The 27335-nt window shown below is 40.4% G+C and overlaps 1 protein-coding gene across 19 annotated transcripts in view; it reads left to right on the forward strand.

The window, feature by feature from the left end:
• FHIT (fragile histidine triad diadenosine triphosphatase) overlaps positions 1 to 27335 on the forward strand; it is a 1470392-nt gene that overhangs the window by 1171915 nt on the left and 271142 nt on the right. For all 19 annotated transcript variants that reach the window (XM_081246013.1, XM_081246024.1, XM_081246021.1 and 16 more), the window contains 2 exons: positions 18588 to 18733; positions 21157 to 21186. In XM_081246013.1, the coding sequence (XP_081102139.1) occupies positions 18588 to 18733; positions 21157 to 21186 (176 nt within the window). The remainder of the gene's footprint in view (positions 1 to 18587; positions 18734 to 21156; positions 21187 to 27335) is intronic.

Here is a 27335-nt window from a genome sequence, read left to right on the forward strand (position 1 = left end):
TGGTAGAAATGGCACAGGAATCCAAATCTGGGGCACTCCACATCACACGCACTGGATTCAAGTTCTCTCCTCTTCTACCATTTACTAGTTGCTTTCTGTTCTATTGTTTACTTGGCAGTTAACCTGCATCTTCTCTCCTTCCTAAATGACAGCCTTTCCACTGCTATAGTTTGAAGATAGGCCCTTGTATATTCCTTTCCTTTTTCTCTGTTCTCCCATATCTATCCTTATTCCTTCTGTGAATGTGCTATATACTGTCCCTGGTGGTTCCCAAGTTGACAGAAAACTCCATGAGTAGCCTTGCCAACAAAGATCAGAGTGAGAAATCGCATCCCTCAACCCAATACCAGACTTGCATTCACAGTCTGAGTTAAAAATGTGTTTTGTGGAAACAACATTTCTCTGTCGACTCATCTTGAGCTTATTCTCAACAAAAATTCCCAAGCTGTTTTCACATATGCTGCTGTAAAGTGAAACTCTTCCATCTTGTAGTTTAGCAAATGGTCGGCTGGATGTAGGGAGCTCGCCCACTTGGAAGAATTCTCATGTTTAGATTTGACTGAGGGCAAAACTTAGGAAAAGGAAGACAACCCAGAGAATTTTCCGTTCGTGGGTATGAAACATCATCTAGGAGAATAACAGCGATCTACCTTTTACTTATTAAAGTAAGATAATAGTTTCACTTTAATTCATTTATTGATTGATCATTTATTTCAACGAACATTCATTCAAAGAGTCATTCACTCAGACATTTCATCCACCCACCCACCCACCCATTCATTCAGTGTTTAGCGAGTGCTTTCTGTCCAGGAACTCAGCTGGGTACTAAGAAACAGATGAAAAATTGACTCCTGCTCTGGACACCAGTCCAGTTTATATTCTAGATAGGAAGTAAGTAAACATAAGGGGACACTACAATTCCAGCGTTTGAAACAGGTTCTGAAAGATCCAAACATATGAGGAGTTACGGAAGAAGGGTGCTTTAAGTGGAATGGCAAGTCCCCTAAGAGGTGACATGTGAACTGAGACCTAGCCAGGGCCTTTGGATTGAGGGATGAATGAGATGTGGCCTTTGTTTTTAAAGAGCTTTTAGACTGGTGGCAGGTGATGCCCTATGGAAAGGGCCTATCATAGAGCATTGTGAGGGGAAGGCTATAGCTATGTCTGCATCTTCTTTGTTGTCTCAAACCAAGGATTTTGGCAGGAATTTTGCTTGTTGTTCATCGTCCATATGAAACAGAGGACATGCATGGTATTGACCTTACTGTTATGTAATCCCCTGCCTTAATAGTTGTGTACAAGAGAACATTTGGTGGAGAAAACTTAATGCTTAATGGCAGAATTAATGATGCATTCAGGGGTTCAGAGGTTTGATAACATGCAGTTCTCAACTAAGCTATTCTGGGGAAAAAAATAAATCGTCAACTTTATTTTTGCCAGACAGTCTGTTGGGGGAATTCAGGAGCATATGACAATAGGTGTACCCTTCCTGGACAGAATGTTGGACGAATACATCTTTTTAAAGCCATTTATAGTCCTTGAATTTCCTCAACCCACTCTCTCCTGCTACTACTGAGATGCACGTTGAATATGACATTAGTTCCTGGCACAGGTTTTAAATTTGTGGCCCATTAGCCATAACTTTTATTTGCCCCACCCAGTGTTCTTCATGAATTTAAAGTACAGACAGTCTTCCCTGGGTACAGCACTGTGGGATTGAAAAATGGCCATGCAAACTGGAACCGTGGAAATCAATCTTAATCATCAATGGTGAAAATTATGATGGTTCCATGACCTTTAAAATTTTCATCAAAACATTTAAAACTATTCTACTGTCTGTTAAAAGTGTATAGGAGGGCTTCCCTGGTGGCGCAGTGGTTGAGAGTCCGCCTGCCAATGCAGGGGACACGGGTTCGTGCCCCAGTCTGGGAAGATCCCACATGCTGCGGAGCAGCTGGGCCCGTGAGCCATGGCCGCTGAGCCTGCGCGTCCGGAGCCTGTGCTCCGCAATGGGAGAGGCCACAACAGTGAGAGGCCCACATACTGAAAAAAAAAAAAAGTGTATAGGAAAATAATAATAGTAACACTAATACTTATACAGCATACTAATACTGGTACAGTGTAATTTAAAACATTAGAAATATTGAAAATTAAAGTGCATTTTTTTTCCTTTGGAAAACACTTATCAAGAGTAGTTTGAACACCACTTGCCTTCTTTTTCTGGTAGTATGGCTTTCAACACAGACTGAGCATCTTTTCTATGCCTTGGCAAATTGTCATACTCCTTTCAATTTCCAACTTTTTATCCTAAGTGCTCTCAGTGTGGTAAAATACAAAGCTTTTTTTACGATGTTGAGTTTTTTGGTGGCATCACTTCCTCTGGTACATCTTCCATCTTTTCACCATAACTTCGTACATTTTTGTCAGTAAGCTTGCCTTCACTAAGCTCCTGTGGCTGCACGTCTCGTGCACAGCAGCATGGTTCCAATAGTCAACTGTGTCTCCTGTAACTTCGTTTACATTCAATTCACATTTCACTTCCAGCATTATCACTTCTTGTTTCTTTGTTGCACTTGCATATTTGTTGGCCAATTCCCTCTTCTGATTGTCTATTTTTATAAAAAGTCACCAAGGTTTAATCAGTGGAAGACCAGTAGGCAACACAACTGCATATTTTGCTGGCTGTGTGACTGAGTGACAGATGCACAGTGACAATCACTGACAGACTTTGAAAAAAGTGACATGGGATGCGAATAACATTGCAAATCTATAATACTAATTCCTCTCAATTTGAATTTTCCTTTTCTTCTCCCTTTTCCTATATTAAGCTGAACCAGATGAGATTGTGACTAAGAGTTTCTTTTCAGAGAGAGGCTTGTGTTTTTTCTGTATACAGACATTAATGATGATAGAATCTCTCTACTCTGTGGCATAGTATTTGAAATTGTAGCCTACTGGAGGAACTTTTAGTCATCAACAAGAAATGTGTGACACATTTTAGCAATGATTGTGATTCAAGAAATTTTAACTTTGTTTTAAGTGATGATGGCAAAGATGGCGGTGATGATGGTAACTAATGTTGGTAATGAGAGAGATTGAGGCCAGTGTCTGATTCCCCATGCCAGAAGACTGCTGGGTGGCAGAGGTATGTTTTTAATATCAGAGCATATAAAGAAAATGGGAGTGAGTTTTAGGATCCTGCAGGAGCAATGACAATATATAAACGTAAAACTCTTATGGAATTGCCAGAACATCTGTTTCCACAATTTTTGCTTTCCTTAGGCATGCTTAAATATTTTTTTGATTATATACAAAATGAAATTCAAATATGTAGAAATCTTGAGTTTAAGTTGGTATTTTTGTAGATCCTTTTAGATTATTTGGTCTCCTAATTTAAACATTAGGCAAACGGTATTATCTGCTGTGCTGTCTAAACACAGACCTTGAAAAATGATGGGCTGAAAAAAGTTACAAATTCTAAATGAACTTAAATATTTTAAATATTTTTACAGGTTTGTTTTGCGTTTTGAGGGCTTTTTATTGTTAAAAAATTATGTTTTGAAAAATTCAGACAGTTACAACTAGAGAGGAAGAAGAAATAATAACTAATTCCTAGACCCTGACTCCAGTGATGTTCTAAATTGTAATGGGGAAGGAAAATACAGAGATAATTTGAGAGAATGGACTGTGGCAAAATAAGGGTGAAGTTTTAAATGTGAAATCAGTGAGGTTCTAGGTTCTAAATGATAACACTGATGTTGGTGAGTAGTGGTATTTAAATCACATACGCAAGTTGCAAAGAGGGGTGTGCTGAACAGAGGGAGGTTTTTAAGGAATTCACTTCTGTTGACTTTGTTTTTAAGCAACCATTGTTCAGCTTTTACTTTATGGTCTGAAATATGCTATTCTTTAAAAGCAAACAAAACTCCAAAACCCCCAAACCTTATAACACCCTTGTAAAGTTGGTATAACTATTAACCCAGCATTAACAATGACACTAGGCTAAGAGATTTGAGGAAGAAAGAGTGGCTCAGACGGAGTTTCTTGTCTGAAACTCTCTATTTCTGAATACGTTTCTTCTATTATTATTGTTTTAGAGAAGTCAGAGCCTCTTCTGTCATTGGCAGTTGACTTTATTAGGAGAAGTGTTTAAGCAGATGGAAAGAACAAAACGTTTTTCCTTTTGCAGGCTTTGGGGGTTTAGTAAATAAATGCTGAGCTATATTTGCATACAAATCACTATCATGAAAAAGCGTGCTTTCTTGACACTCTGGCAATGTTGTTCATTGCTGAAATATTTATTTTTAATTTTTTTTTTTAATGAATTACTTTTTTGTTTTTAGAGGCTGCCTGATTAACTTATTCTATTCTGGAAGTTACCAGAGTGACATTAAAATGTCTTTTGCTTCCTGTTTTGGAAACATTTGGAAATCACTTGCTACTTAGAGTTTTCACTCTTTTTTTTCCCCCTCCTAGAATTTTCTGCATTTGTATTGTTGTTAATGATTTAGCCCATTCTTTAATTTTAAATGGATCACACAGTCATTTTTGTGTCCCGCTGTCTTTTGTTGGAAGAGGTATATCTTAAATTGTTCACTGCTGAATCAGATTAAAATAACTTTAGTGTCAGGCTATTAAAAAAATCTTTAGTTTGTCTTTTGTGGAGGGTTCATTCTCATGAACACATTGCTCAGACACAGAGTAAACTTTTTTTTCACTCTCCAGGAGTGGGTCTATTAGATTCTAAGCTAAAATGAATGAAAGTGTGAGCCTGTTTTTAATCACTCTTGGGGATGAATTTCAGATAATGCTGCTAATTTAAATGAGTGAGTCTTATCTTTGTTGGAGTCAGGAGACTAAGAATTTTTTGCATGATGAAGACTATAGGAGAACAAGACACACAAACACACACACACCATTTTGCAAACAATTTCAGGAGGTTCATAGAAGCCCTGGAGTCCATCTACACACCCAGGTTAGGAAAGTCTGTTTAGTTGGTTCTGGGAAATGTAAATTCAGGAAGGTAGGGTCTCTAAATGGTGAGCCATGTGACATAGCCTCCCTTCCCCAATGACATAGCCTCCCTTCCCCAATCTCCTAAATTATATCACTTTCCCCCCACCTACTCAGGCCAAAACCCTGGAATCTTCTCTGATCTCCCTCTTTCCTTTGCCTCCCACCCACATCCGTAAGTCCTGTTGCTCCTGCCTCAGAAATGTATCTCAAATTCTCTGCACCTCCACTGCCACCACCATAGTTCAGACCTGTTTTGAATCTCTTATCTAGTCTCCAGTAAAGGCATCCCCAATGGCATTCAGCTTTCATCCTTGCTTTGATTGAATATTTATTTATGTATTTATTTATTTTCCGTACACAGCATTTAGAATGATCTTTCTAAAAGAGAACTCAGATTCTGTCATAAACCTCCACTCCCCACTGGCTGAAAAGTTTTAGAGGCTTCCCCAGGCACATAGAATAAATCCAAACTGCCAACCAAGGCTGCAGAGAGCTTGCACACTTTCCTGACACTCCAGATAGGCAGGCCAAGCTTGTTCCCGGTTTAGCAGTGTTGGCTTGGAATGTGCTTGCCTTTGCATCAGTGCATCTCTGTTTCTTCCTCTCAACCCTTGTCTCTTTCACAATAGAGACTGCATTTTGATCTGTTTCTTGCCTTTTGTTTGTTCACCCTCTAGAATGTACACCTTTGGAGAGGAAGGGATGCATACGGCTGGTGTGTGCTGTTTTCTCAGTGTCTTACACATTACCTACCAGGTAGAATGATCTTAATTAGTTCATACTTAATGAATAAATGAAAAACATACGAAGTCCCAAAAAGTGTTTTGTCTTTACCCTTTCCTCCAAAATTTGGCTTTATGGGCTTCCTTTAGTAATTCACTGAGAAGGTCATTTGTTAAACACTTGTGGAATACTTTCCACTATGAAATATTCTCACATCATTTCTCTCAGATTGCTAACTCACAGAGGATGGGCATTTTTGGGGGGTGGGTGGTTAAATTCAGAATCTGTAAGAATGCCAAGTAAGTATAATTAAGGCTCTCTTTCTGTTTTTTGAAAGAAATAATTTTTCTGTCAACATTTATATTTGTCACAGAAGAGATTTCATCACTGTCACTAAAAGAGCATACAACAGTGTTATTCTCAGATCTTTCCAAGCTCCAGTGAGTTAATGGTCTACAGGTTTTCCCCTTAAAATGTAAGCACCGCCTTTGATACGTGAAGGGAAAGGCATCGTATATTTACTGTTTGCTATGCCTTAAACTGGGTGTCTTTTATTTTTTTTATTTTTTTCCATGGTAAAGGATGGACTGTTTTATTTAGACTAAAAAAATTATTAATAAAAATTTTAAATGTTACTTTCCACTTACAGTTAATCAAAAATGTTGGCTGCGTTCCCTGTGTTGTGCAGTACATCCCTGAGCCTGTCTTACACCCAGTAGTTTGTACCTCCCACTCCTCCACCCCTATCTTGTCCCTCTCCCCCTCCCCTCTGGTAACCACTAGCTTATTCTCTATATCTGTGAGTCTGCTTCTTTTTTATTATATTCACTAGTTTGTTTTATTTTTTTAGATTCCATATATAAGGAGTATCATGTAGTATTTATCTTTCTCTGACTGACTTATTTCACTTAGCATAATGCCCTCCAAGTCTATCCAAGTTGCTTGGCAAATGGCAGAATTTCCTGCTTTTTGTGGCTGAATAGTATTCCATTGTGTGTATATATATATATATATATATATATATATATATATATATATAGTGTATGTGTGTGTGTATATATATATATATATATATATATATATATATATCACATCTTCTTAATCCATTCATCTATTGATGGACACTTACATTGCTTCCATACCTTGGCAATTGTAAATAACGCTGCTATGAACATTGGGGTGCATGTGTCTTTTCGAATTAGTGTTTTTTTTTTTTTTCAGATATATACCCAGGAGTGGAATTGCTGTGTCATATGGTAGTTCTATGTTTAGTTTTTTGAGAAACCTCCTTACTGTTTTCCACAGTGGCTGTACCAATTTACAGTTAGCTGGGTGTCTTTTAGATTAGGAATTCAGGACTTAGGTTTTTTTTGTTGTTTTTTTTTTAAGAGCATTTCCCTCAATTATTTTCATGTAAGTAAGTTGAGTCTGGTCTGGCTCAGTGGTCTCTTAGAAAGATTTCCTAGATTAAGCAATGAATAAGCACACGTGCCATCTGCTCTTTCATCAAATATTCATTAAAGGCCTACCCTGCATCAAACGCTATGTATGGTGCCAGGTGAACCTGACTGCTAGGGAATGTTTCATATCTTCTAAGAATGTGCTACCTGCTAAATATTCCCTTTTAAGGTCTTCTTCTTTCTATCTCCCATTTTCTATTTCTTTTCTCCCATTAAGGAGTCTCTCTGTTCTATATTTATAGTTTGGCTGCTCTTTGCTTTCATGTGGTATCTGAACTGTGATGTTAGGTTGCTTCATTGGCTTGTCCAACTGCGCTGACGATCTGATGGGAAATGGAATTTTCAGTGGCTCTTTAGGGGCATAAACAAACCTGAAGTTGGAATCCATGCTTTTCAGGACCTGATAGAACTTGCCCTGGAAGGATGCTATCTACACAGGAGCTTGGGTTTCGATCTGGCCACCCCATGGAAGTAGAAACTCAACGTGCTCTCTCCTTATTCCCAAACTGGGTAGAATATAAGTGTGTACATGGTAAAGTGCTGTTAAATTATTTACCTTGCTTGTGGTTTTCCAGCAGCTCTCCCATGAATTGCAGCTCTTTAGCATTATTTTCTGATCTATACTAGATGAAAAAGGTTTTCACAGAGTTTTTGAAGTGATTCTCACAGCAGAGTGTATGTGTGGTTTAAAAAAATTTTTTTTATATCACTCATTGGAAATGATCCTTAAATATTTCTTTCAGCTGCTGAGTGTACTTTATTCCTCTTCTATTGTAATACTTCTCCAACTCTTAACACCTCAAGAGCGTTTTTACAACATTGTCATTGTGGTGTGTTCTCACCCCTATGTTGGCACATTATGGACAGATACTTCTGCATGGCAGTAAATTTCTTTTTCAATACTCTCCTAACCAGAGCGATTTAAAGTTCACATACTTCTGTATATTTGCAGGACCATACCAATAATACTGAATTTTTGTAATGGTTACCCAGAGACATTGTAAGACCTAGAAATGATTCCATATCATTAAGGAAGGGGAAAAGGAGTCTTGGAAAAAGTATTTCTTTTGCTTTCTAATGAAAGAATGGCAGATCCTTTGTGTATATGCTGATATTCTTCCTTCCCTCATGGCAGCTAAAACTAATAAATCTCCCCATTCTTCCCTCCTTATCCCTATCAAGGCCTCAGAATCCTCTTCACCATACTGTTCTAAGCAGCTACACAAATTACTTGGAGTTAGCAAAAGAGATGAAACCCATTTAACAAACTTGCTGTAGTCCCTGGGAGAACAGCTGATGAGCAGAGCCCCCTACTGACCTGTAGGGCTGGTCCTGGTCCTAGTCCTGAAAGCACAGTGACATTGCTGGTTGCCTTGCAGAAGGAAAGAGAGCTTTGAGGTCTCACACTGGCAATTAAATGCTCTAGTTCGTAATTGACATAATCCCTTTTGCTCACAACACCTTGGCCAGAATTCCTTCGGCTTCACCCAAGCACAAGGATACAGGAAGTATAATCCTGTCATGTGCCTGGAATGGCAAAAATGGAAATCGTGAGCCAGTTTCACTAATGACTGCCATGTTGCATTCGATGTATTTTAATGCTCAGCTCCTCAGCATATTTCACTAAGCAGAAGGCCCTCTTGCTTTGCTCATATGATTAGTAGGATATTTACTCTAGTTTTTGGTTACAAAGCTGAGATCTTCGGGCATCTCGATGTGTAGGTAAAGGAGGCTCAGTAGTCCCAACATCCTTTGGAACACTTGTCATATGCAGAGTTCTGCAAAAAAAGAAAAAAAAATTAGTCTTACTGTTTAAAGAAAAAAAAAAGGATATGAGAAATGCTGTTTAGTATCTCTTTTTTTTTTTTAAGTCAGAATGCACATTAGTACATGATATATCCTGATGAGTCCTGCTGTAAAGAAACCTATTTTACCTCATTTCATTCAGTGTTTCTTAATCTTCTTTGACTACACAATATTTTTTTTTCTTGTATCGTATCTAATAACATCTCATGGAAGCAGTGTTCTGGGGAACCACTGTAGTAAACACTGCACTAGGTACCTGGAGACTTTTATCACCTTGGGAAGCATTGAAACAGCATGGACAATTTTACTGCATGGCCCAGGATTCTCACTTTATAACTGTGTGACCTTGGATATATAGTTTCACTTTATTTGACCTCTGCTTCTGAACGTGGAAAAATGGGGGTGATATTATCTACCTCAATGCATTGCTGATTATCACTAGGACAAAATAGGCAACAAACAAATGTTGTATATTCTCTCCTTCCCTTACTGATACCATTTATTTTCTCCCACATATTTAGTTTAATATAAGCATGTAACATTTTTTTCCAATTCTGATTCTCTTAAGATAATCAATATAGGATTCTTTTGCCTTGAAATATTCACAGACTATGCGAAATTTAAACCAGAGAATCTGCACCAGAGTGCATCCCGGCTGCGGGCTCCTCTTTCATTTTACTTTCTTTGAAAGCCACCCATTTACTTCTCCGTATGAATATAATTCTCCCCTCTAAGCATCCAGATCAGTGCAGAAGTTTGGGGATTGCTCAGGGCAGATCTGCCAGGGGAAAGATACCTGATTCCTCTCCCACAGATGACTAAGGACTTGTTGTATCTTTGGCCCAAAGCATTCTCCAGGACACAACATGAGAATTCTAGAAGATACTTGTGAGGTGCTTGCATTGAGACCCAGGTATGAGCAGAATACTATCATTATCTTAATTACATTGTGCTGGAATTTATCATACTCTGGAAAATTAAATTTGCTTAAAATTACATTCATGCCATTTATGCTTATGGTTGATGAATATTCTATGAAGTCTTCTTTGAGTTACTGAAGTGGGTTTGTTAATATCCCATAAAGAAAGGTGTGGCCCAAACTGTCAACATGCTTCTTCAGAATTGTATTGGTTCATTTTTTGGACAATATTTCTACCTTTCTGCTTAAAAAAAAAATCACAGAATTACCTACATTGCGAATAGTAGACTACTTTTGAGATGCCACCTACTTTGATTCAAAACTCTGCAACTGTGCTACTCGACTCAAATAAATTGAATCTTTTCTCAAAAATACCTCACAGTCATCCTGGTGGGGTTTTTTTGTTTCTTTGTTTGTTTGTTTGTTTTTGTAGTACGCAGGCCTCTCACTGTTGTGGCCTCTCCCGTTGCAGAGCACAGGCTCCGGATGCGCAGGCTCAGCGGCCATGGCTCACGGGCCTAGCCGCTCCGCGGCATGTGGGATCCTCCTGGACCGGGGCACGAACCCGTGTCCCCTGCATTGGCAGGCGGACTCTCAAACACTGTGCCACCAGGGAAGCCCCCTGGTGTTGTTTTTTGAAGTGACATTAAGAATTATTTTAAACATTTGCAAGGACTAGGATTATTTATTAGAGCAAATAATTCATTACACGGGGCCTGCAGAAGTCTGCAATGCAAACTGGAAAGTTCCTTGTTTGTCATTAAACTACATACTGATCTACAGTAGAGATGAATACAGACTTTTCTTTTTTTTATTAGTTCAGAAGAATGACTAATTCTTCATCATATTATTTGATGTTGACTTATTCCATATTCGTATATATACATGCTAATAAGCTTCATTGGGATCAGTGATATTTTGATGGTTTGATTTATTTTAGTGACTTTTCTATTCTGAATCCCTAGAGTAGATCAGATTTGGAAAAATAGATGGGAGCAAGTCTGAGCAACTCTGAGAATAATATTCTGCTGTTGTCTTTAATTAGCCATCTGAATCAGTACATTTCCATTTCTGTGTCACGACTCTATATTTAAATATTTCATATTTGTCATGGAAATGCTCATAAAAATTATTTTTTAAATCATCAGTTATTATCTTTGATGAGCAAATTTCAAACTTATCAAATTTTTTGGAATAAAAGTGTAGCAACATAATGATCATTTGATATTGTTGGGACAATTCTCACTTTTACAGCATCTCATTTGGTTCTTTTGTTTGTTTGTTTGTTTTGTTTTGTTTGTGGTATGCGGGCCTCTCACTGTTGTGGCCTCTCCCATTGCGGAGCACAGGCTCCGGACGCACAGGCCCAGCAGCCATGGCTCACGGGCCCAGCCGCTCCGCAGCATGTGGGATCCTCCCGGACCGGGGCACGAACCTGTGTCCCCTGCATCGGCAGGCGGACTCTCAACCACTGAGCCACCAGGGAAGCCCGTCATTTTGTTCTTGGTTCCACCAGACCTTTGCAGTTGTTGTTGTGGTTCATGACAGTTGTTGGCTATCAGCTGGGGTACCTTAGTTCTCTTTCACTTGGCTCCTGTCTCCAGTAGCCTAGCTGGACATTTTCCACAGCGTGTTGGTCTCAGGGTTCCAGAAAGATAGAAAAAACAGAAGTTGCAACGTCTGTTAAGGCCTGACCTTGGAAAGTCACATAGCAACACTTTTATCACATTCCACTGGTCAAAGCAAGCCACAGGCCAGTCCAAACTCAGTGGGAAGGGAAATAGACTCCAACTTTTGGTGAGAGGAGCCGCAAAGTCACTTTGCAAAGGGGCATGTAGGATGGGAGGGATTCTTGTGCTAATATTGGTGAATAAGCTACCACAATATCTTTAGGTGTTTCATTGGTGTAAAGATTCCATTTCATTTCTTTCTTGCATTGTGTGTATTCTGAACTGGTTGTGTGTCAGCAAGAGTTCAGCACAGGGTCTGGTGTGTTGCCATGTCACTTTAACATGGCAAAAACACCCTACATGTTCATGCAAAAGGACAGAGACCATCACTTCTGGGCTGGTGGTGCGAGTGGAGAAGAAGAGGGAAAGAAAAGGCATTACCCAGTTTCTGGTAGTCCTTGGTGATATAAATGATGCTATGAGAAAGTCAATGGCTCCCAATAATTAGACTGTCCAACAAGCAATGGGATTTTCAGTGTGTCTGACAGCCTGACTCATTGACATAGACTGTAATACCTAATCTTCCTCCTATCTGTCAACCCAGGGGAGCCCGAGTTACCTTAAAGAAACTGAAGCTCAAAGCTAGAAAAGGGCAAAAATTCAGGCTCTGCATCCCTCTTACTTCCTCCCGCTGATAAGGATGGTTCTCTCATTCTTGATCCCCTTGTTCACAGTTCCCTGTTAGAACAAGGGCATACTCAGGGCTTCCTTTGCCCAGCACTGAGGCCTCCTTCCACCATGGGGTTGTATGTCCCCTCTGCTTTCTTCATTTGAGGCTGGGTTTTTCTCAGGCAGTTAGCAGTTTTGCACAGTCTGTTTGTATTTCATGAAGTGTGATTCTCTTCCATGAACAGAAGGACTCTGGGAATGGAGGGCCCACTTTTAATGAGAGGACCGGCAGAGACTGAGTCATGAAAGCTATACAAAGTGTAACATCACAGTGCTATGCTTAATAACATGGACTTTGGAATCAGACAGATTTGGGTTGAATTCTAGTTTTAGTCTCCTATGGGGTATGCTGTCTTGCACAGATTTCTTATTTTCTGTGAGCTGTAATTTCCTCATCTTCAAAATAGGAATTATAATAGTCCTCCACTGGTTTGTTGGAAAGATGAAGTCAACGAGGGTCCATATATAAATGAAACGGTGATTTTGGCCAAAGGAAGAATACCCGACAACTTTCTTTGATGCATAAATTGCTAGGCCATTTTCAAGGATAGATTTGGGTCCAAATTTGGAGAAATAGTTTCTGATTTTAGAAAATGGGAATGCAGGACCATACTGAAAAGTTTGTCTAACACCCCTAGGCAGAGTTAGATCCTGCCTTCTCTATGCTCCCACAGCATTCTGTACTGATTTCTATCAATAGCACTCATCTCTCAGCGTCGTATGATCTGTTTATGCTACATGATAGTTTGGGATAATAGAGTGTGAACACTTCAAGATCAGTTACTCTGTCACATTCATCTTGGCATCCTAAATTTTCCCACAAACCCCAGACTGAAAGGAGGCTGTACTTGTGGGATGGGTGGATGAGTGAGTTGCCAGCCAACCCTCTGGTTGGTTCACTCTCCTGTTTGTAAATTCCACTTTAAATCTCATCTGCACTAAAAAGTCTTGTTTGATTTTCCTCTGCTATGAGAAATCCCTTTGTCGACCATAGGAACTAAATCATAATTATTGACCTTCTCTTCTTTAAAAAAAAACTGTTATTACTAAATGAATGTGTCTCCTTTAGATTATAGGGAGAGGCCAGATCCCATTTGATAATCTCTTTCACAGGATTTCAGACATAATGAGTACTGGATAAACGTATTAAATTCAATTGAGTAGATTACCTTCTTTGAGGGTTATCATGCAGATTGGCTAAAAAGTCTCTTCAGAGGTGTTAATTCTATGCAAAGAGGACCCAGGGGAAAGTGTGTTCTTGTAGCCCATGCACAATATGGGATTTACCCTCTAACAAGGCCTAAGAGTCTCCAAATTAAATTATATTGCACCTGTGATATTACCTTAAAACAACTGGCATATAAACAGTGGCAGAAGAATTTCAAGAGCTGTCTGCTGTTCTTCAAAATTAATTTGCTTTCCCTGAGTTGCTTGTCTAGGAGCGACATGGAGCACATGGTACCCACCATCTTCGGGTAATATGGTATTTTCTTCTCAGGCTTGTGCACTTATTTTGAGAAAATAACTGTATTCTCAGAAGAATTTGTGAATAACACACTGTTTTGGTGTTCTCACGTGTCTGCAGATCACATGCTTCCTTTTTCCATTTGGTAGTGGCAGAAACTCCTTGAGTTGTGATGGGGAGTAATACTCGTGATTTATCTATGTGGTGTCAATACCACAACACATTTTATGGTTGTGATTAGTCTTTAAAAGCATCAGAATTGGGCCTCCCTGGTGGCGCAGTGGTTGAGAGTCCGCCTGCCGATGCAGGGGACACGGGTTCGTGCCCCGGTCTGGGAGGATCCCACATGCCGCGGAGCGGCTGGGCCCGTGAGCCATGGCCGCTGGGCCTGCGCGTCCGGAGCCTGTGCTCCGCAACGGGAGAGGCCACAACAGTGAGAGGCCCGCATACCGCAAAAAGAAAAAAAAAAAAAAAAAAAAAAAAAAAGCATCAGAATTATTACAGAGTCATGAAAATGTTCTACCGTGTTCACATATTTTTCTTAGAAAGGTAATTTTTTTAAGATACGTAATATTTTTCCAATATGCTATTAAGATAACATTGTAGTCCTCAATTTAGGAAAAGAGGAATACCCTCCCCCCCATACTTTCAGTTTCCTTTACTTAATTTTTTTCTGATGTGATTCCTCTAAATCAGGGGCTGACACTCCAAGGCCCACCCTTTCCAACTCCTTTTTTTTGAGTAGCATTCAGAGTATTCGAATGTCCACCAGGTACCAATGCGTGGGGCGTGGTTATAGCAGCTTTCCTCTCAGTATATACAGAGATGCTTTAAAGCAACCACTTAGTAGAGACTTGTCCCAAGAGAGAAAACACGCTTCTGGTGGAGGCGTTTTCTGGCAGGGGAATCGCCTGCATCCACTCCACCCACTTCCACCGGCCCCCAGTTTGTAGGGTTGCGACAATGTTCCTTTTCTTGGTTTTAATTTCTGAGCAGGTTACTGTGCTGTGGGGACAAATCTGGCCAGGCTCCTCTTTTTGTATATAAAGGTTTCCTGGGATATAGCCACACCTATTTGTGTTTGTATTATCTATGGCTCCTTAGGCATATGGCCCACCAAACCTAAAATATTTACCATCTGGCCCTTTGCAGAAGAAGTTTGCTGATCTGCTTTGACTTCTTTATGAACCTCTTGATATTTTCAGGTAGCCATGGGATAATTCATCCCACTCAGAGGTTCCCCATGGTTACTCTAGAACCCTTGCCTTACTCAGGTGCCCAGGTCCCCGCTGCATTGGGCAGCCCTCTGTGCTTCTATCTGTGCCCCCGATAGTACTGTGGTTGTGCATTTCAGTGCCTGTCTCCCGGACTGGAAGGGCAGGAACACCTTCTTACTCTCCTTTGCTGTTCCCAGAGCCTAGTACAGTGTCCACACTTAAGTGATGCTCAGTGTTCATTGAAGGAACAAATGAGTTACATGTCTCAGTCACAATATAAAGCAGCATTTTAATAGGTACAGTTTATCTGAGACTCTGAGTATTCTAGAAACTACTTCTTTCTAGTTATAAAAGGGTTTTTATAAAAGGCTTTTACCTTCACAATTTTATTTCCTTTGGGCTCATGTGAAAATCAGTTTATGTTAAAAATGAGTTTACATTTCTCCAGCTTTCATCTAACATTAGCTCTAACCATGCTAGATCTTAAGGATAAACTTCTTTGAATTAAGAAAAAATATATTGCAGACTATCTCAATCTTGTATAGATGATTGAAAAGTAAATGAATGCCATCTCCATTTTGTCAGGGTTTTAGTACTCAGAGGTGGCTGATACAAGGGTCTGGTTTATTATTTATTCTCTCATTCCAGCAAGACTTACTAAGTGTCTCTGGTGTTGTAGGTGGTGGTGAAAGAGCAATAAACAAGACAAAGCCTTTACTTTTGTGGAGCTTCCTTTCTCATCTGGGTACATAGTAACCAGCCAAGAAAACTGCCAGCTGGTGGCAGGGGGGCTGTGAAAAGATTAAAATAGGGTGATATAAGAGTGAGTAAGCAAGCAGCAGTTTAAAGTCCCTAGCAGTTAATTGTTCTTTTGAGAGAGTGGCATTGGAATTAGGACCTGAATGATAAGAAAGAAGCGGCCATGTGAAGATCAAGGGGAATTGATCTAGGCAGAACAAATAACCAGGACAAAACCCCCAAATCTAGGAAGGAGCTTGGTGTGTTTGAAGAACGGAAAGAAAGCAAATATGGCAGATGTATAGTATGCTAGAGAGGAGTGAGGAAAAAGAGGCTCAGGAGGTAGGTAGGCATCAGTCAGGATGCAGCCTACGGTGAGGTTAAGGCTCAGGCTCTTGTCTTCTCTGGTTGTAAAGGAACTGAGGGAAGATGGTTGATGCTGACTTTCTGATGCCCAATTAGTGCCCAGAATGGCCCCAGGGAGAGTGATGGTTAGCGAATCTGCTACTGGCCAGGTCAGCTACTCACACTGCAACCAGAGGCTCCAGAGCCCCACCGGGTGGTGTAACGCCAGACCCAGCTACCTCTGTGTAGAGTGATGTGGAACCCCCCTGTGTCGCCATTTCTAGGTTGAGATGGCTGTTTGGCCATCCTCTGGGTCCCAACAGAAGAAAGACAATGATCACCCACATGACCACCTGCAGAAGTAAGCACCCTTGAGAGTAATCTCCATTTCATCTTATTTTTTGCGTCAAAATGTCTGTGTGTGATATGCAGATAAGATGACTTTTTAACAGAAGGTTGGGTTGCAGGGAGTATTATGTCAGGACAATGTTGCCTAAATGGGTTGCTGAAAAATATTCACCTAAATGAGAATGTGCTTAGCTGTTGAAATCTTTTGTGATATGTTGTGTGTCTATATTAATATTCAGTTACAGTAAAAAATGTAGGTAATGTATCACCCTGCGGTTAGGTATGTACAGGATAGAACATCTCACACATTCAACCAGTTTGCTTCCGTTCCATAAACAGTTTGATTCGTTAAACTTGGGTCAAGCTGATTCTTAGCATCGGGTAAGAAAATGGACAGGTAATAAGATACAGTTTTTTATGGCATTGAAAAAAACCTTTCAGATGTCATTGCTATTACTAAAGTAACGTTAGGCACAAGGATTGCCAGATTCATTCCATCAGTTTTCACAGTAAGCAGTTGTTTCAATAGAATGTTATTCCCTTCCCCACCTAGTTGCTGTGTGTAGACATAGCCAACCACAGTAATTATGAATATTGTTGGGAGCTTGCAAAATTGTCATCTTGCTGTGGTTTGGTGAAGTCAGAGCCTAAGGGAGGGTGTAAATTAAAGCAGGGAAGAGGAAGATGGGGAAAGGGCTCTTTTAACAGCAAAAAAAGCAACTCAGTGGGAGTGGAGGCTGGCAATCTGCTCAGAGGAAATGAAAGGAAATTCTCCATTTCTAAATGGTTCATTGACCCATGATAATAAAGCAGCCCTGCCAAAGAAGGATAATTATCTTTTTAAGTATCAGATGCCCTGTGGGTGAAGGCCTCCGTTCTCCTCTCTTGAAAAATGAACTCAGATTAAACAAATACTCGTTTTCCTAGTTTACCGTTGACATGAATTTCCTGATTATGAGCAAAATTAATCAGTTTTCCCTCTCTTTTTCCCCCTGTCTTATGGAAATCAGGCCCGCCCAGCTGAGCTCAGTGCATTTCCCCTTGGGTCCTGAGTCCTACCAATAGTATGGTGGGCTAAAATGCTTGATATTCTGGTGAGACTAGCAACTGTAGACTTGTGGTTTTATTATGCCCCTTAGCTGCTTGGCTCAAAGCAGAAGCATGTTCTTTTAAAACAAGAAAAAAGAAAGAAAAGAACATTAGCTTTTTTCCTCCTGCTGGTACCTGAAAACTGAACAAAAATTAATGTAGCTTGTGTGTGTATACACATGTATGTGTACATGTCTATATGTGTATACCCATACATTTATGAGTTCAAATACAAAAAGGAACTGAAACGTTATTGATGATGTGACGCTGAATGTTTATTTGCTACCAACAAATGATCAAACTTGCATCCTTTTTCTCTAGAATTTGTTGGTTGTTCAGACCAATAATGTAAATATGTTGATTTGTCTGACTAATAGAATACATTAAGGTGGCTTCATTCGCACAAGCAGACAACCCTTGTTTTAACTTAATGATTTACCTTCAACTGCCTTCTTGAATTCTTAATAATCAGTTTGAGGAATGCTTGACATCAATTGCTTAACCGTGTGGCACATCTCCTTGTTATAAATGAAGTTCACTGTACATTTTCAGAATCTCTATACTCCTTTTAAAAAATAAAATACTATTGTCTTTTGATTACATATTTCTTTACAGAGATATTGAAATTAAAGTTTTGATTGTGATGCTCTTCATAGAAAAACCAACTGAATATTCCAGTTGCTTTTCCAACCCAGGGCCTTTGGCTGCTTGAGAAGACAGAGCTTGAGAATAGGGGTCAGGAGATAACGGTCCAGAACAGATCTTGCCCCTGGCGTAATTATTTCAGCCAGCACTTAAGTCTCTCTGAACACTGATGTCTTTTTCTCTTAAGAGAATTTCTTCAGTGCGCCATAGCTTCTCCTTTAAAGTATAATTAACCATGTTTGTAAGCTCTCTTTGAACTCCTTGGAGTTCAGTGGTTGGTAAATATTTGTTCTTTTATTCCTTAGCCTTTGCGAGTTCAGGCCCTGGGCCAAGGGGATTCAAGCCTGTGGGTATAAACTTCTTGGTAAAAATGGTCCCTAAAGCAAGCAGAGTGTACCTTAACAGACCTCACTGCAGATGTCCTCGTGTGTCCCCTCCGGCCAGTGGAGCGCTTCCGAGACCTGCATCCCAATGAAGTGGCCGACCTGTTTCAGGCAGCACAGAGAGTCGGGACGGCAGTGGAGAAGCATTTCCAGGGCACCTCTCTCACCTTTTCCATGCAGGTGAGTGTATAGATAGCTCGCTCATCCAGGGCCACCCTACTATCCACAAGGCCCCGACGTGGACTTGGTGAACAGGGTGGAATATCAGCGGAGGCAATGCATGCAGGGTTGTTGACCAAGCAGCTGGGGGTACTGGACGTGTGATGTATGTGATGAGCATGAAGACATTCCAGATCTTTTATTGGAACTGGGGCGGGACATGTCATTTTGATTCCAGGAGAAATATGTTTTGAGCCCTGCTCTATTTCTAGGGGAATAGAGATATGCAGGTTAGGTAGGGCCTCGCCCTCTCAAGGCTGACCTTTATAATTCAAGCCTCAGTGATTGATTATGGATTGATTATGGTATGAAGCTGGATTGATTGAGCGTTCAGTGTGGCCTACTTCCTGGTAAAGAAGCTAGACCCCCAATCACTAGAGGTCTTTAGGCCGAGTTTGAGCCAATGCTTGTCAGTGTGGGAGGAGGAGGTCGGCGGTGGGTCCTCAGCTGTGGGAATTGAGTGAATCTTCAGGGAGTAATATACCATGAGCCCCTTTCTATCGCCCATGGAAAGAGCTACGGGTATCTATACGTAATTAAAGCCCTGTGTGGCCTTGAGATTTGATGACTCTCCAAAAACCCTTTGGAAAGAAGTAGATGGTTTCATGATGCAAGACCTTGTACTCAGTGCTTTAGGTAAACTGGATATTTATCATCCTCCCTCTACCCTCCTCAGCTCTCCACCGTAGACTTTAAAAGAGAACAGATAGAGAAGGCCACCGTTTTCAGGTCGTGGAAGGCTCTGACTAGAAATGCTCATCTGCATTTTTTTTTAAATTTATTTATTGGCCGCGCCATGCAGCCTGCGGAATCTTAGTATCCCGACCAGGGATCGAACCTGTGCCCCCTGCAGTGGAAGCAAGGAGTCCTAACCACTGGATGACCAGGGAATTCCCTCATCTGCATTCTTTAAAAAAAACCTTTTGCCACCATGTCTGTGTCAAGAGTACCTAAACTTCCTTGTAAAATACTGTGTGTGTGTGTGTGTGTGTCTGTCTGTCTGTCTGTCTGTGTGTATTGATTGTGTATTAACCCCTTTGAGTCACCTTCAAGCAGGTAGTTAAGCTCAGGGTGGGTTTATTAAGCTGATGCTGCAAATCATGTTTCCAGAGAGACCAAATGAAGGCAACTGGGTGAAGACATCTGTCAGTGTTTAATGGAATACTAGAAGAAAATTCACATTCATAGGAAATGGCCAATGCTGGTTATCTAACATGATTTGCTAGAAACTTAATTCCAAAAATATAGAAACTGATGTTAAAAAATATAGAAACTGTTGCTATTATATAAAGCACTTAGAGTACTTTCATATATGTGGTGTTTTCAAACTTTTTAAAACTTTAACGTACAGTAAGATATATATTTATTTCACAATCATATATTCCCCTCTCCCCCTACAGACATGTAGATAAAGGAAACAGAAACTTCACAAAGCAGTGTTTACCTATTCTGTGCAGTCTAATAGTTTTTGTTCTGTTATCTGATTTCTTTTGTCTTCAGTGCTGGTCACAACCCATCAAGTTGACTTTATGACCCACTAATAGGTTGAGACTCCAAGTTTGAAAACCACTGATTACACAGGTCTGCTTAATCTTCCTCATAGCAGGGCAAGAATTCTCACCCCAAGTAGTTTGGGTCTTAGAAGTAGAAAGACTTACCTAAATTTTCAGAGTTGTAATTCAATTTTTGAAATTTCTGATTATAGAAACATTGCATGTTCTGCTATCCAAACCAGCTGAGCACTTATTTGCTTTTGCTTTGTATCGTGGCTGATGACTAGACGAGTTTGCTTATTTTTTAGCTAAGCAAATAGTTCTGTTGGGCTTCAGAAAGCTGAGGGAAGGACCCAGGATGGGAAAAGAGCTCAGCTACAATAAACACTTGCACCTTTTCTCCCAAGGTCAGAAGAGCCAGAAAGGGCCCACTCTTGGGTGCTCCTTCTACATGAGACAGCCCATATTCTTGCTTCTTGCTTAATGGATTATGTTTACAGCAATTTCCTGAGGAGATACTTAAAGTAATCAGGCATTAATTAAGCTACATCTGTTTTAAAGATAACCAAAAGGTGTGATACTTCACCTCCCCCAATATTTCCAGTCTTCCTTTAATGCAATTAAAACCATAGCCAAAAGCAAAGAGCATGAAAAGTAGGAAAGGGGTTGACTCACTGGATAATTTATATCATTTTTATACATAACTTCTTACTCTCAAGTGGAAATGGAGAACTGTTGGGCCCCGTACCTTCGAAGCGAATGGTCCCCATGAGGAAACTATAAATTAACACACAATGAAATTGGATCTAAATTATTAACAGGCAATATTTCTGAATAAGCAGGAGATACCATCTATCTGTTCTCACCTCTTTCCCCCCCCTCTATTTCTAGGATGGCCCCGAAGCCGGACAAACTGTGAAGGTGAGTGCTTATTATGTGCATACAAATTAATAGGGGGTGATTACGAGAACCAATAAAAAATCACACTGAGTCATTTGGAGCACATTGCTGCTTCATTATGTTGCCTTCGAGCTCAGAGAGACCCTTGGTGTCGGAGCCATAAATCGTGACATTGTAAACTTTGCCAAGCAATATGTTTCACATTAGTTTACAAGACACTTACCTTTTGTAGTAAAATTATTATTGTTCAAATGCTAAAACAGAAACTAAATCATGGAGTCCTGAAACAGAAACCGAAGTCAAAGTTCATGGGAGGTAGTGTCTAGGAAACAGGACATATGCCGCATGTGGATTGGTGGGTCTCCTGTTAAGCCTGCGCCTCTGTGGCAGCCTTCTGGTTCTCTACACTGTATGTTGTTGCTTTGCCATTGTTGAGTGGAGGGCTCACAGATATGGTGGCCCCATGGCTGTCCCTTCACTCCTCGCCCTTTGCTTCCCTCTGTTCTCCTCCTTTCCACCCACACACCTACTCTTTTCCTCCCTTCGTACTTAATACCAAAGTTCAACATAATGGAGTCAGTGGAGCTCAAAAATGAGTTGTTAAGTGTGCCAGAAGATGGAAGGAAGATTTATTAGGATAGTCTCTGCTTCCCTAATAAAGTAAAATAAAAGAATAAAATCCTGGCTGATTCTGAAGCTGAGTTTCAGCCCCCTTCATACAAATGCAAATGCCTATGCAGTTAGTTCCTACACCTAAATCATAGAAAAGGCCTTTTTATGCTTTTTCTTTTTTTTTTCTCGTGTTAGCAATCTGAAGCAAGTCTAACTGGGGTGCTTATGTTACATTTTGCGAAATAAGATTTTATGGCTTTGAGACTGGCTGTGAGTGAGTAAGGTAATGCTTGGTACCAAACAATGGCAAATAAACATCATCCTCTTTTGATATTCGTCTGCATATGGTTTTAATGCTTAACATAGCTACCGTGGGACTTTTAAAATAGAATCTCTGGGAAATACTTTTGAGGAGCAAATGTCCTACAGAGATTGCCACCAAATTCCTTATGATAAAAAAGAGCTAGCCTTGCTCCAGACACACAGTGTGATAAGGACAAAGGGGCTTCACAGCTTTCCCCCACCTCCGTGCCAGGCTCCTAAACATGCCGATGCTAAAAACAAAACAAAACAGTATAATACGGTAGCTTCGTTTTGAGATTGTTTTTGGAAATACAAAATGTAAGTGTTTAAACCTGGTTGCTAGATTTTTTTTTTCTTTTTAAAGAGTATTCATTTATTTATTTATCTGGCTGCACCAGGTCTTATGCGGCACACAGGGGCACGCAGGATCTAGTTCCCTGACCAGGGAACGAACCTGGGCCTCCTGCATTGGGAGGGCAGAGTCTTAACCGCTGGACCACCAGGGAAGTCCCGCTAGATTTTTTAAAAAATCAATATTCAAATATAAATTACAACACCACCAGATTAGTTAGGTGCTTTGTGCAGTATCTATTTGATGAAATTCCTTCAGCCATTGAAAGTAACGCTGCAGAGGCATAGCTAGTAACATGGGAGAAATTCACACCATGTCAAAGGGCATGCAGAGATTGATAGTCTGCACAACATAAACATATCTGAAATTTATATGAATATATAGGTTATATGATCTCAAAATTTTATTTTGGGAATCTGAATGGGACGTTAATCTAAACGGGGCATTTTCCTAGACAAGCAGGCACTGATTAGAGACAAAAAGTAGATTAGTGGTTGCCAGGGGCTGGAGGAAGAAGGGAAGGAGAAACAACTAGTAACAGGTAAGAGTTTCTTTTTAGGGTGATAAAAATATGGAATTAGTGGTGATGGTTGTGCAACATTATGGATATTTTTAAAACCCACTGAATCATACATTTTTAAATGGTAAATTTTATGTTATTTGAAATATATCTCAATTAAGAATGATAATAAAAAACCCCAACAAACACCAAGTCTAGCAGGGCTGAGCACCATGGCTGTAGACTCTCTGACTCTAGTACTGACTACTTTTTCATGTTGCAATGATCGGGCCAAAATTTTTAATGGTTTTGTTAGCTTTGATGGTGGGGTGATGGAGTAATTTTGGGGGTATGGCACTCATATATAAATTGTTGAATGTGGTTCTTATCGTCAGTGCCATTGTAATTTAGCTTAAGTTGATTTTTTTTTACAGTTCTTTTTTTTAATTGGCAGATTATGTTCTTTTGAACATCTTTCAGTTGTTTCCTATATGATCCCTAATTTCCCCCATATGAATTAGCAGGGCCATCTCAAATCGTTTGTGTAATATTAAATGGCTAAAAGAAAACATCCATATGCATTTGACCTTTGAATAACAGGAGTCTGAACTGTGAGGGTTCATTTATACAGGAATTTTTTTCAGTAGTAAATACTACAGTACTACAGATAAGTGGTTGGTTGAATCTGCAGATGCAGAACTGCGTGTATGGAGGGCTGCCTCTGAATTATACCCGGACTTTCTACTTTGAGGGAGGGTCGGAACTCCTAACCCCCAAGTATTAAGGGTCAGCTGTACATAAAACTAAAACCTCAGTGGATGACAAAGTTTTGAAAACTGTCCTTTTAGACCAAGTCTACATATCACAAGTTGTCTAATCTATTTTTTCTAAGTGTGATTCTTATACTACCTACCAACTATTCTTATACTACCTACCTGAGAATTAATTTTGATGTTACTTTAGTAAAAAGGTTGATTCTGTTTTTATTCTAAACTTCCTGATTTAGAATCCTTATGTTTGGGGCTTGGGAATCTTCATTGTTAACAAGCACACCGCATGATTCTTCTCAGAATGTAAATATTTACCAGCCTTGCTGCCTTATGGTGATAAAGTAGTAGGTGGTGATGGCCACATAACCTTGACCCAAGGAAGCCAGGAGTCAGCCCCTCCAGGCAGTAAAGCTAATCTCCAAGAGGCAGCAGTGAGTGGTGGCGTGAAGCGAGATCTTAATCCCCTGCCCAGGAACTGAACCTGGGTAGCCTGGATGAAAACCAGGAATCCTGGCCACCACACCCCCTGGGTCTTGCCCCCAGTGAAAAATACATTTCTCACGGAAGCAAAAACTGTAAAAACATATACAAGTTTATTATTAGAGACATAGCACAACAACAGATGGGAGAGCACACAGGGAAACAGTTTGTTTAGTTAGCAGAGATGCACACCGGAGAGGAAGGGTGTGGGCGGGGCGTCCTCCCGAATGAGGAGGAGCGCAGGAAAGAGGTAGCTAGGTCATTCATTTAGGGCAGTTCTTCCGGGTCTTTGTTTACCTTTGGCCAATGACCTGGTTTCTTTTTCCACACCTGCCCTGCCCTAGGACCCTACCCAACATGCGTGCGCAATGTTTTTCCAAGATGGATTTCAGCCCAGAGGTCTATGGGACAGCCTTAGCGTCACGTATTATGGGGTGTGCCCCCTCCTTTTGACCCCCAAGGAGCCTTTCTGCGCATGTGCAATGTTTCCCTTGCCTCAAGGATGGGAAATGTATGACCTCTTGATCTTTTAACAGGGTTTAGCCCCTCTCTGTCCCTGCCATAAAAGTGTCCAATGTCCGGTTATCTACCCTATTCCTGTTGTTGTTTCTTATATCAAAGTGCAGATCTCGAAATACAGACAGGAGTCCGCTCATAAATATGTAGTCCGGAGCCAGTTTGTCTCTTGCCTTAGGAAATGTAAACAAGGGGCTGGTAATGAATGTCGGGCCTGAAGCCCATCTTCTTCTCACCCCAGGAAGTGTGAACAGGAGGCCAATTGTCGATGTCTAGCCTGGGGCCCATCTACCTCCTGCCTCAATGCCACATGGTCAATATTTAGCTGCCAGGTTTTGAAAGCTACAAATCATGACTAAGCATTTCAGATTTTGAAATTCACACAGTTGAACATTATGAGGCACTGTCTGACAGCCTGCCATGGAAAGTGCAGTGACTATTTTCTTTCTCTTTGCTTCTGTGTCTGACTCTCGGTACCCCGCCTGACGCCTGGGCCCTAAACCATTTTTGTCTCATGTTGGGTGGTAAGAGCAATAAGCCCAGCAATGATCCCTTCCCTTGCTGTTCTTAGCGGAAGTGCACCACTGAGCAAGCCTCTTGAACGTGGCACCCCTTTAGGGTTTTTTTGTTTTGTGGGCTTTCAATTCTTCTTTGCAAAGAACAAGGGTGGCCTAGCTTCCTCAGTAAGGCATTTGTAACGAAAGGGAAATATCAAACTAAAAATATGACCTCTTATTTCTCGATTGTTTATTAACTCTCCCGTTTGAATCTCAAAGTAGGAGGGCACTGCTATCCACCAGGTGATTATTGCAGCAATTTTGATATCCTGCAGGCTTGAGAAATGATCCCTTTCTTCTGGTCTCAGCCATATATCACCATATGCATATCCATATTATCATGTACCTATACAGCCATATGTCGCTGGGTCATCAGCCTTCCCTGACCAGCCCCTCCCATCTGAAGTAACCCTCCTAAACCCCTTACTTCCTATCCCGTTTGCCTTTGTCAACTAAAAACAAAAACAAAAACCTAAAAGTTGCGAGTTGTGTTTTATTCGGGGACCTTACTGAGGACGTTAGCCGGGGAAGACAGTCTCTCAGAGAGCTCTGAGGGACTGTTCCCAAGAGGTCAAGGAGGAACCAGGATATATAGGAGTTTTGCTGACAAAAATTATATAGTCAAACATCAAAAGATTACCGATCATTACAAAAAACAGACATCTCAAGTTAATGGTTTTTTAGTGCTTTTCTATGTATGGGAAGATGCAAGAGTTCAGCTCATTGATATTATTCCTTTGACATGTGTCTTTACTATCTAGGGCCAGTATCCTGTTTTTTTCCAACTTCAATTGTCCTCAGGGTGCACTGTAGGGGCCGCTGCTGCCCTGGCTGATGGCTTGATGGCAGGCAGCATTCTTTGTTTACTAAAATGGCAGGCAACATTTTCTGTCCATGCCTTATTTGATTTCCTTCAAGGCCCTCTTCACTGTCTTTTATTTGTTTGTGTGTTACTTTTTTTTTTTTTTTCCTGTACTCATATTATTTCTTTAGTCCCTGGAGAATGTAAGCTTCATGAGAACCTGCATCTTACCATTGTTTACCGTGGCTCTCTTGGGCAGTGTGGGGAGGAAAATGGAGATGATAATGGTACTTAGCATGATAGAACAAATACTTCTAAGCCTCTAACTTCAGTAAACATGAAGAAGCAGATGATATGTCCTTGTATTTCAGTGAGCAGTCAGAGGTGTGGTTTTTCTGGAATTTCTATCAGGAATCTCCCATATTTTGGCATCACTGACAAAGGCCAGAATTTCCACTAATCAAGTTCCCAAATCATACTCCAAAATGTAATTCCAGCTAGTCAAATCATTAAGGCAATATTCAGTCCTTTAAAAGGGATGCTACTGAATAAGTTTATTTTTTTTCTTTTTTTTATTAGTTTCTGCTTTATAACAAAGTGAATCAGTTATACATATACATCTGTTCCCATATCCCTTCCCTCTTGTGTCTCCCTCCCTCCCACCCTCCCTATCCCACCCCTCCAGGTGGTCACAAAGCACCGAGCTGATCTCCCTGTGCTATGCGGCTGCTTCCCACTATCTATCTACCTTATGTTTGGTAGTGTATATATGTCCATGCCTCTCTCTTGCTTTGTCACAGCTTACCCTTCCCCCTCCCCATATCCTCAAGTCCATTCTCAAGTAGGTCTGTGTCTTTATTCCTATTTTACCCCTAGGTTCTTCATGACATTTTTTTTTTAATTCCATATACATGTGTTAGCATACGGTATTTGTCTTTCTCTTTCTGACTTACTTCACTCTGTATGACAGACTCTAGGTCTATCCACCTCATTACAAATAGCTCAATTTCATTTCTTTTTATGGCTGAGTAATATTCCATTGTATTTATGTGCCACATCTTCTTTATCCATTCATCCAATGATGGAAACTTTGGTTGATTCCATCTCCGGGCTATTGTGAATAGAGCTGCAATGAAGATTTTGGTACATGTCTCTTTTTGAATTATGGTTTTCTCAGGGTATATGCCTAGTAGTGGGATTGCTGGGTCATATGGTAGTTCTATTTGTAGTTTGTTTTACTTATTTATGTATGTATGTATGTATGTATGTATGTATTTAT

Source organism: Mesoplodon bidens (genome assembly GCF_964165515.1).
Source record: "Mesoplodon bidens genome assembly, chromosome: 10".
NCBI classification, from domain to species: Eukaryota; Metazoa; Chordata; class Mammalia; order Artiodactyla; family Ziphiidae; genus Mesoplodon; species Mesoplodon bidens.